Here is an 11,082-nt window from a genome sequence, read left to right as displayed (position 1 = left end):
TAAAGCAGCCAAGCTGACTACTTGACACGAACGATGGCAGTAATAACAAACTTGTGGCTTACACATTTGCCTTAGTGACCAGACCTGAAAGTTGGCTTGAAAAGATTCAACCTTAGCTAAGTGTTTCAGAATCTGTAGCAAATAACCTGAAACAATCTGGTCAAATCTGAAATAAACGGAAAGACTGAAAATTGCAAAGTTTACCGACATCACAAGCTTCAACTAGATGGGGCTAGAGCTGCTCAAACCTCCCGCGAGAGGCTGTGTTCGTCAAGTGTAGTGCCAGTTTGAATAGCTGGAGGCAGTATTTCACCCATATTGTTCGCGCCGGGAACTCAATTGGAATCTGCCCTTGGTTTCAATGTAACCCTCCCCACAATAAGTCGGTCCGACATGGCGACCGAGAAGACGCATCGTCTCGGAGCTCTCTCCATCTGAGAATCGTTATTCCTGAGTAGCGAGACTGCCGCGATAGTTTAATAGAACGGCGCAGTACACCTTGGAAACTACCCTTTGGAATATAACATTTAAAACTACTTTCTGAAGCCAGGTAAGCAGCCATGCATCGATATGTGTGCTTTTCACATTAAAGACCGGCCGGCCGGCTGAACTTAACTTGAGGAGTTGAGTGTAGGGTGTTCACTGGGATGTTTGTAAATTGTGGTCTTGAAGCTGGTAGGCTATCGGTGTCTTTTACTAACGCCCTTTTCTGGATTCATAGGTGCCACGCGTCGTTCTGTTCTACTCTTGGAAACACAGAGAACGTAGGCTAATATAAGACACCCATTTTTAACATCCGACAAGTTAGGCTATAGCTCCCTGAAAGTCAAAGTAGAGTAGGTTGATAAGTAACAAAAATAGCAGCGCTACACTATGTCTATGTAGATCTAACATTATTTTAGGGGGTGCTTTTTCGTGCGGCACCCATTGGGGATTTTACTGCCTACAGCTACGTCCCTGAGGTACATTTTCCCTTAGGCTACTCGTCCCTGAGCAGGTAGGCATCTGTATTTATTAACGCATTTCTGTAGGATAGGCTAGTCTACTGTAACAGTGTAAATGGGATACTAACCTGGGTGTTCCATAGTGCAGCTATTGTAGCTATCTAGCGCGGGAGATTCCTTGAAAATCACAACTCCATTAGAATTTGGGCGTCCTCACCTATTAATTGGGGGCTTTATACGCCAAAGCTGTTTAGTCACTTGCAACATCACAGCAGACCGCCTGGTTGAAAGAAGCTTGTTCTAATTTTGGTCACCTCATCTTGTGCTGTGTCGCGTCAATACACTTTAGCCTACTAACATCTTAACCTAAAGGATTACTCTGGTAACCTACATTCAGTGGCCTAGGCGGAAATCCAGCATTAGGGCTTTCTTTGCTTTTAAACACGAAGCAGGAATAAACATTGTCGTTACTGTGCGGTTGAATTATTCTTAATTAATTATGACGGTTGATATGTTTACAGGCATGTTGATCACACCCTTTAGGCGACTCCCTTACTGTGTGATCTGTCCAGTCCTCTAATGACATTACATACAGCCCTATTTGACATGGGATGAACAGGATAATCTTGAACATGAAGCCTATTGTGATCTTCTGTCTTTGCCATGTTTAGCATTTCTGTATAAAACCACTTGCTATTTTGTCATTACAAAGACACCTTCTGCAATGTGCCCTTAATGACCTTTAAACTATACAAATGTAGTAGATTAAGGCTTAAGGGACACTTAACCTAGTGCCACAGACTGAAAACCTGTGGTCTTCATTTGTACACTGTCTGTGTTTGCCTGTATCATGTGGGAGGCCGTCCCAAACTCCCCTCCCTCACGGCCACTATGTTGGAAAACGACAGCCTTGCCAGTTCAAAGACAGGTTAAATAACCCACAGGACCTGGGTCTGGGAAAGTCTCCCACACAGTAGCTGTCTTTGTGTGTGAGTGTCTCACTGCAGTCTGCTTCCTCTGTTTTGGTATGTGTGTGTGTTACACACACACACACACACACACACACACACACAGAGAGAGAGAGACACTGCACAATTGACTGTGTTGACATGTGCTTTGCCAAAGAGTCCTTATGCCTACTGTAGAGAGTAATTTCAATGTGTGTGTTCTGGTGACACAAGAAATGCCAGGCCAACTTCTGACACAAAACCTTGGTCTGCACCAGAGCCTGGCACACAAGGCTAAGGTGACAACTACTCGAGGAACATTTCCTGTTACACAGGTCCATAAAATGATTTATGGCTTCGTCACTTTAGACAGACTAGCTCACTTTATTTGCTTCTGTCCCTTGCCGCTCCTATTATGGACCTTTTCGTTTTGTTTTTTTGAGGAACATAAATGGCACCGTGTTTTGTCCTGCTGTAAATTAGTTATTTTAAAAAACAAATCCTGCCCACTGGTAAACCCTGACAGGGAAAGGAGAATTAGGCATTTTAGTTTGGTGTGCTGTTTTTGACCTCTATTCTCAAGCAGGCTTCTTTTGTGGACCTACAATCTGAAACCCTGTAAGCAGAACACTACACTGAAACAGGATGAGTTTGCACAATAGCCGACCTTATCAGGTGTCACCTACCTGTTCTCTATCTATTCACCATGAAACCCACTATTTCTGCACGTTCATCAGAGGCCATGGTTCCATTTTTTACCCAAAATTGGACGTAATCTCTATTCCACATTGTGTACTTTACACCTTAATTTGGTTCACATAAAGTCAGTGTTCCGCAAGGCCTTTTGAATCGTTAGGCTTGAGGGCATTTAATTACTCTCTTGCTTTCATGTTGAAGGGCAGGTTTCTGAACAAATAAGGTGTTCACCACAAATATGATTCTGATGACACATTATTTGAGGTTGGATGTCTCAAACCTGTTTGGCCTGTCTCTCTCTGTCACTGCATGTCCCCTGTGGGGGGTTTCTGTGTCAGTGGCGTGACACTGTGAAGGATTATTCATTTCCCTCACTGTAGTCTTTGAGGAAGTGACCTGCCTCAGGCCCAGAGTTCTCAAGAGGAAATGCTTGCTGACCGCTGAAGATCAGTGACTAATAGGGATGTTGTGAAAGTGGCATTCACAGATCAGTTTTTAGGGGAAGCAATTTAGTGAGAAGAACAAATCAGGATTTTCACTTGCACTGTCTTTTGTCCAATTGTTGAAGATTGAGGCTTCAAACCCAAGCAATTAGACCAGCAGTAAATGTCTGCATGGATGATGTCCATGTGTCGTCATGGTTTACACTACAGAGCACCTGATATGCTATGATCTTCACTGAAGACGATCTCAGTAAGCAAGGACATCAGAGAATTAAATTGGTCACAAGTTGTAAATAGGCTATCAGTAGTGCTCAATCTGTAGAACTGAAAGGCAACTGATTGAATATCCCTAACAGGGCCCAATAAAAGGCCGCTGTGTGTGCTGGTGATGAAGTGGTCCTAGAGGAGTTTGCTCTCAATTACTCTCTCACAGTTTAAATGTGTAACCAGTAACTTGGGTGCTCTGGGCCCGAGACAGGATACAATGGGCCTCTTTATTGCACTGTTTGTGCACACAGGCTGGCCTCATTGGCTCACCAGAGGATTGTGTCAAGTGTGTGTGTGTGTGTGTGTGTCCTCGTCCTCCTGTCTCTCAACCCCGTTCTCTAGTTCTCTCTTTTCTCCCCTATCACCCCATATCTGCCCCCCTCTATCTCTCTTGTGCTTGTCTTTGTGGGTCTGCTTCATGCCAGATTTGCATGCTTTGTCAGTGAATGAGGGTAGGGGAAGGTTTTCCATTATACTTATTTGATGAACAAAATAATGTGTGCTTCATACCTTTAACATCTCTCACTTTTAGGGAACATACACCAACTCGCCACCTATCTTAGTCCATGTCTGCTTAAGTGCCTGGTTTTATCAACATGGCAATCTAGTATTTTGCATGGCCATCTCACAGGTGAGGTCCAATTGAGGCCAACAATGTGATAATGTGCAAATGGAGTGGGTATGCAGGGTTTGGTCAATTGATGATAAACTCCATTTGTCCCCTTAACCTTTCAGTTCTGCAGTTCATTTCAGAATTGTGTGTGTGTGTGTGGCATACTCCATACTCAATGTAGACAGCCTTGAAACCCATGATATTAGTTGGGGATGCTATCAAACCTTTGGATGCACCCTTTTCTGGCAGATTGATAATCCCCTCAGTGTTTTGTCTGTTGTCTATAGCTTGTCTTGACAGTACTGTGTGTGTGTGTGTGTGTGTGAATGAGTGATTCACACAGGGCTTTGCTGACTGTTGCATGTTTGGAGTCTGACTTGAGCTTGTCATGACATGTCTGGGCTCAAGAGCCGTGTCTCTTTGATAAAGCAACCCACATCTCTCTCACACACAAACTTACCTTACAGTGCCAGCTCTTAACCCGCTACTACACACACCCCACTGGCATGTTGTGATGCAGTCGGATGTGCTTTGGCAGCAATCAATAGCTCCTCCTGGCCTCTGGAATATCAAGATGGTACTCATTGGTTTGTTTTTGGTGTACCGCTACCAGACCATGCTGTCAGAGTGGAACTCCCCACTCTGTTCACCCCACCCTCCATCCTCCTACCCCAAGGTGCTCTTCAGTCCAGAGGAATGCTTTGTAAACTCTGTGGCGTTTGGAGGCCGGCGTCTCTCTCTGGTACATTGCTAGTGTCAGCTGCTCGCTCAAGCTGAAAGGAGTCTGAGAAACTCAGGTCAAGACTAGGGTGATATGTTTTCCTGAGGTTGCGTTATGGGAGGGGATTTCCTGTCCATAAGGTAGACTCAGCCGATTCACATGACTGCCCGCTGATGACACTTTTTTGTTCACATCAGAATGTCACTTAGCTTCCTGCAGACGGTCACCATTTGAAGTTCTTGCTTCTCTGTGTGAGACTTTCTTTCTATCTCCATCGCTCTAAATCCAAGACCTTTTCTTCTAACAAGATTTTGAATGGGCTGCCCTTTACTGGGTAGACTAATTATGTATGTGGATTTTAAGTAAAGGATGTATTTGGGTTGTCATGTAGGCGTACCTTGTGATTTTCATGTGGAGGCTTTCTGATTTTCTGGACTGGGTTTTGATATTCCCACAGCCCTTTGTTCCTCTGTACCAGCATGTGGGCCCATGTTTACTATCTGTTCCACATTTTGTTATTTTCGTTTTTGAAAGCTTTGCCCTTTATTATGGAAATCAATTCCTTCGAAGCCGACATCTAAAATAGTGAAGCCTCTATAATTTCGGAGTGACGACACATGGTGAAAATTCACGTTGCGACTGAATAAAAAATGAACCGCACGTGGTGTTGATAATTAAGCAAATAAGCTGTTTGCACAGGCCAATTCAAATGACTGCCTGATGATTCATAAACAGAAAGAGGAAGAATACAAAGAGCCATTCAGCACTGTTGTTGACAGATCAAACAGCGTGGCTGGCAAGGGGACTGCCATATTTGCACAAGCCGGCACAACAGCCTCACAGATCCTGGTGATGCCTTAGAACCTGCTGGGCTATTTGTAACAAACCACATCGCTATTCCACAGGATCATGCTAAAGAGCATAATTACGGGGTTATAGATCTCTGGTAGGTGAGGCGGCTTTGAATGGCATTGCATTTGTTTGCACTATACATCCTATTTAGAAAGCTTACGGCACATTCACATTAGCACTTCCCATGAATGCATGGTGACTCATTTTGTAAGAGGTTTAAGTGTATATCATTTGATATTTCTAGTCTCATACTGAATCGACTGTGGATGCTATTTGAGTCAATCTTTTCATGGTGACAAAACAAGACTGTCTAGCAGCGGGTTATAGAACATTCCTAATAACTGAAACATACTTGAAACTCTTCCAGCACCTACCGTTCTCAAAACAAGATGCAGGAGCCATCTGTTTAGACTGATATTTATACGTGTATCAAACTTTAGACTTGCCCTCATTGGTGTCCTAACTGTTTCTTCCTCCTCCCAGGCACCATGGTGGAGCCAGACGAGAGACCGTCCAACGCAGGCCAGCGGCTGGGAGCTCCTGAGAGCCTGGGCATCAGTACCCTGGAGCCTGGGCAGCGCCCGCCAACCATGCCCCCTGGCCGCCAGGTCTCCGTGCGGGTCCAGATGCTGGACGACACTCAGGAAGTGTTTGAGATCTCGGTGAGTTAGTCTTACTTTCTTCATGTCTCTCCTTGTTTGCTTGTGTTGGATATGAGGTTGGAGGGAATGTGACGCACTCTAAGTACAAACAGCTTTGGAACTTTTGGAGTGTGCGTGATTGATCATTCTCCAAACACTTCTTTTAGTCTTTGGGTATTACTCAATGCGTGTAAAGCCATTTCGAGTCTCTCTCCTCTGCAGTTAATGACAAAAAGATTTATTTTTTAATGGTAAAATCAATTAATATCCATACTTTGAGATTCATAGAACCTATTATGTGAATGCAGTGGGCAATTACATATAAATATCTTTCCTGACATATTTATAAGTGCACTACCAACTGTTGTTATGGGTTACCACTTTACCAGTTGGCATGGCAACCAAATTCATCTCCAAGGTGCTGGTTTCATGAACTGCCATGCAGACAGCTCGGTTCAGCTGGAAACACCCTGGAAGAGGGAGAGCTGAAAGCTGTGAAAATATACCCGCCTGGGCAGGGAGTACAGGACAATCAGCCTGTTAGTGGAAACGATTGTCAGAGGGAAAATATGTCTGCGTTTTTTATGTGTGTATTGAGTCAAGTTCAGGTGCTCGTTAAAGAAACCCCAGCACATTGCATTGATCCCTCAGAGAATGCTAATGATGTCAGAATGCCATGTCCATGGTCAGTCGCTAACGAGAGGTTGTGCTCATCGATTACTTACCCTTTGGGGCCCTAATTCCTTCAGGCATAATGTGGACAGCCCTTTTGTGTTTGTTTGCCTGAAAAGCCAACAGGGGCCACTTTGAGGGGAAGGGGAGGCTAATACCCTCCCATTTGAAGCGCCCCTCGTAAAATTAGCGGGGACAAGGGAGCAGAGGAGTGATGCCAGACGGTCATATGGTCAGCATAGGGGGAGTCAGGTAGGCTAAATGGCCGTGTGGGCCTGCACCGTGGGGCTTTTGGCTGAAATGTATACGGGTGGCTGGCCGGCCCCTGAGGGCAGTGTGTTGACAGTAGAACACTCCCCTGCACAGCTGCTAATGCGCCGGACTGGTGGTTCCCCTCCCGCTGCTGCATTGTTAGAGAGACCGCTTCAGTTACAGGGCAGAATGAAAGCACTGTCAGTCACTTCACTAGAAGAAAGAAGGATATATTTGCTGAAAGGGAAGAACTCATTTCTGACATTTTGATTTATTTCCATAAACTCTCTTTGATGGCCTTCATGAAAGGCTCATCCCCATATAAAATACATGTGATGAGTGGAAGAATGGGATCCTTGACGGTTAATTGCAAGTTGGCCTGTTGCCTCTGTTCTTTCGGGTTTAAACGTGGTATGGTTTCCCAATTCCATACAGGTGCTTAGCACATCCTTTCTATGTATTACGAATCATTTGAAGCATATGTAAGCGTATGGAATGTTCTGAGACAGTGACTGATGGTTTCTGGATTGTCTGGATAATCTGGATTGTAAAAAATGTCTCTCCCTTACATTTGCAGCTGAGACATGTCGAGACGTAAGCCTCAGACCTAAAGGTGTTCTCTGTGGTCTGTTAGCTGCCATGCACAGGGGAAGACAGTTAATCATTTCCAGTTAATGCTTTCTTGTTCATTGATTTGGTAATCAATACTTAAATGAACCACTGATGAGTGATTAGTAGTCTACAACTGCTCCATAAATCATACGTAATTAACATTTATTCACTCCACTAATATTTGACAGTGTTTCCCATACATTGACTTATTTGTGGCGGCCCACCACAATATCAACATTGACCACCACACAATGATTTTCCAGGTTGTACTAAATTGCGCTTAAATCTGCATCATAACCACGCTGCACTAATTTGTTAAAAACTGTTGCATTCAAGTTAATTCTGCAAACCTACCACTACAAATAGAATTCAATTATGTGGGAAACACTGTTTGGGAAACACTGTTTGACTAGTGTAAGAGAAGAGATGCCATTCTTTTTTTTTTTTAAATATCACCAAAAACTAAAGGTGTATTGATAGAATCTGAAAAGGTTTTTGGAAGATATTCAATAGATTTGAATCCGAGGCCATAGTTTTATTGCAATGCCGTGATACCCCCGGCAAGTCTGAGATTTCTAGCAGTGCTCTGGCATATCTGGTAGGATTTTGGCGACTCCATTCTGTGCAGAGTTTTGAGATCAAAGGTAGCGTTAACCCCCGCTCCTCAGCCATCACGTCATGCAGAGCCAGAGATGGATTCAGCCCCTGCCAAGAATAAGAGGAAATATTGGAGGAGATAAAAATGTATGAAAGCTCTTTTTTATGACATCTTCCTTATCCGCTGAAAAGAAAAAGACTGAGGTAATAAATATGCAGGGTAAGTGCTCTGGTCTCACATTGTGTGAATATATGAGTAAGAGTACTGCACAGGAAAGAAAGAACCCTCACCCCTCAACCCTCAGAAATGTATGGTAATGATTTCTTAGGAAATCATTGCTTTAATCATCCTTGAAAAAGAGAAAACATTGATTACATTTTAATTTACACTAAATGACTCCAAGAGAACCTGTAAGCCTAAATGTGGAAGAACTAGATCTGCATAACCTTGGTCAAAGTGAAGGCCAGGGGCCTGTTTTCCACCCAGCAAGATTCTAGCACAGTAACGTTAACCATTTCTGTGGTGTATGGTTTCAGCACTGTGTTACATATAGAGGAATTTCACGGTGTGTCAGATTTTGGTATTCAGTGGTGTTCAATTTCATGGTGTAAAAGGAATGGTTGGATATAAGTTGCATGCAACCTCACAATACGATACCCATCATGATGGAGGCCACAATACGATACGTATCGTAATACATGTTGATTCTGAATAATGACCATGACCAAAACAGAATTTAATCTAACAGCTGTTCTTTATAATTCTATGTAACAGCGAAGACAAAGCCTTAAGGATCGAACAACTTACAAACACTTCAATTCAGGCTTACAGAGATCTTAAAACTAAAATCTAATAATTCTGTTTCAAATCAGTCAGTTTTTAACTTATGATGGCTAATAATAAAAAAAAAAAACTTTCTGTTGTCTCTTCTACAGAAGTACATCACAATATATTATGATATCAATGTTTCTAGCACAGCCCAATTGGAGATGGGGCAGAATGAAGACCATGTGGAAAGAGTGGGCGTTGGAGGCAAGGGGAAGTATACATGTCATTTTTGAAGTGGGTGGTTGAACTTTGGTGTCGAGATGATGTTGGCTCAGCTGGCTGTCTCCATGGCTACTGAGGACCTCGGGAGGATTTTGGGAGCAGAGGGCAGTTTCCTGTGAGGCCTCCTGGGACCAGACCTTTAAGGGAAAAGATCAACTATCAACAGAGGCGTTTTATGTGAAAGTTTGCCGGAGACCAATTTAGTTTATTTTTGAACAAATTACAGTTAAAATATTCTCAACATATTATCCCAATTCAGATTGGAGGTTTTAAATAGCTTTGTTTTTATGATTTGTATAATTAAGAAAACAAATGGTGTGGGCTCAGTTAATCTACTTCTTTTGAACATATCTCTAGTCATTCTAGTATAAAAATACATGGTGACAGTCAGTACGCCAACTTTCAAAAAATAAATAAAAAAGTTTATGCAGCTTGCCATAGCGTAGGCCCTTCAGCTGAAGTGATCCCTTGAGGTTAGCCTCTCCGAATTGCCCTCCCCAAAGGCATTAGTTACAGGAAATTCAGAAGGTCTACAGACGGGAGGCTAGAGGCTGGCCCATAGGAGCCCAGTCTAGTGGATCGCCTCTCAGGGAGCTCCTGTGAGGTTCACCCTGGTAATCATGTCTCCATTGATCACTCCCTCCTGTCCGTCTACGTGGAGCGGTTGAAACCCAATATCATGTTTGTGTGAGTAACCTGGAGGTCATTGAAAGGAATGGTATTGGATGGTGGAAAGGAAATGATTTTTGAAAACTGTTTGACTTTGTTTGCATTAGGCGCCATGTTGGTTAAAGTGCCTTTCAGTTATACCGGGCAGGCAGTGTGTTTCCACCCTAGAATATCAGTCTCCTCTATAGTACTGGAATTGCCTGTCAAAGGTGGCTTGCTGATAAAGGTGGATCACTGATAAATGTGTTTGAGAAATCTAAACGATAAGGCACTCTTCAGTGATGAGCAGTGTACTGGTCTTTTGTTTATGATGTTGAACTAACAGCCAAGCGCTAGAGTGATGGTATTGCATTTAGTGTTTCACACCAGCGATTCAGAATCTGTGGAATCACATTTGTTTTCATGCTCGTTCCTGTCTTCTTGAAAGATCTGATGACAAAGCTGGCGGTTATATATCCCCTCGCCATGCTGACCCGACTTGCTGTACAGGAAGTTCCCATAGATTATATGACCACAAGGAAATCCCTGCAGGCCCTAAATAGCCTGCGTCGCACCACTGTCTTGGCAGGCAAACAGAGAGACTGAAAGAAAAGATGGACCAATATCAGATCTATCTATAGATGCACTGTGTACTCTGCTAAGCACTGTATGCAAATACTGTAGATTGCGTGGGTCCAACTGCTTCCCTCTCGTTACGGGTTCATGGTCTGTTTAGTTGTCAGGATATCTGATAGAATGGGTGGGGCGCTGTCATACTGGAGTTCTAGTTTCAGTTAATTTGGGTAAAATCCCAACTGAATCCTACCTTGAAGTGTGTGTGTGTGTGTGCGTGTGCGTGTGCGCGTGCGCGTGCGTGTGCGCGTGCGTGTGTGGAGAAACATACAATTATGGCTATCCCAATTATGTTGTATGCGTAGTTGCTGAAGTATGGAGTGTTCAAAAGAACATTCCTATATAGTCATATGTTAGAGGTTTCTCATCGGTCAAATTGTTGTGAAGAACATTACACTAAAATGCATAATGTACAAGTAAGGTAGTTGTGTAGAACCTATACATATTTTAACCTCTAACTTTTTGTTGTGTGCTTGCTTGCTAATAAAGACAT

General features: G+C 43.3%; 1 protein-coding gene across 10 annotated transcripts in view; it reads left to right on the top strand.

Annotated features, from left to right (window-relative positions):
- Window positions 1–384: 384 nt before the first annotated feature.
- The window catches only part of farp1 (FERM, RhoGEF (ARHGEF) and pleckstrin domain protein 1 (chondrocyte-derived)), a 63,381-nt gene continuing 52,683 nt past the window's right edge, over window positions 385–11,082 (top strand). For 7 of the 10 annotated variants that reach the window (XM_042080411.1, XM_042080410.1, XM_042080408.1 and 4 more), the window contains exons 1-2: window positions 385–550; window positions 5,967–6,145. In XM_042080411.1, the coding sequence (XP_041936345.1) occupies window positions 5,972–6,145 (174 nt within the window). In that variant the 5' untranslated portion in view covers window positions 385–550; window positions 5,967–5,971. Of the gene's footprint in view, window positions 551–711; window positions 998–5,555; window positions 5,578–5,966; window positions 6,146–11,082 lie in introns of those variants that run through there. The other 3 variants (XM_042080406.1, XM_042080407.1, XM_042080412.1) reach the window with 3 other exon arrangements.

Source organism: Alosa sapidissima, chromosome 23 (assembly GCF_018492685.1).
Source record: "Alosa sapidissima isolate fAloSap1 chromosome 23, fAloSap1.pri, whole genome shotgun sequence".
NCBI lineage: Eukaryota > Metazoa > Chordata > Actinopteri > Clupeiformes > Clupeidae > Alosa > Alosa sapidissima.
This window is presented reverse-complemented; position numbering and strand designations above follow the sequence as displayed.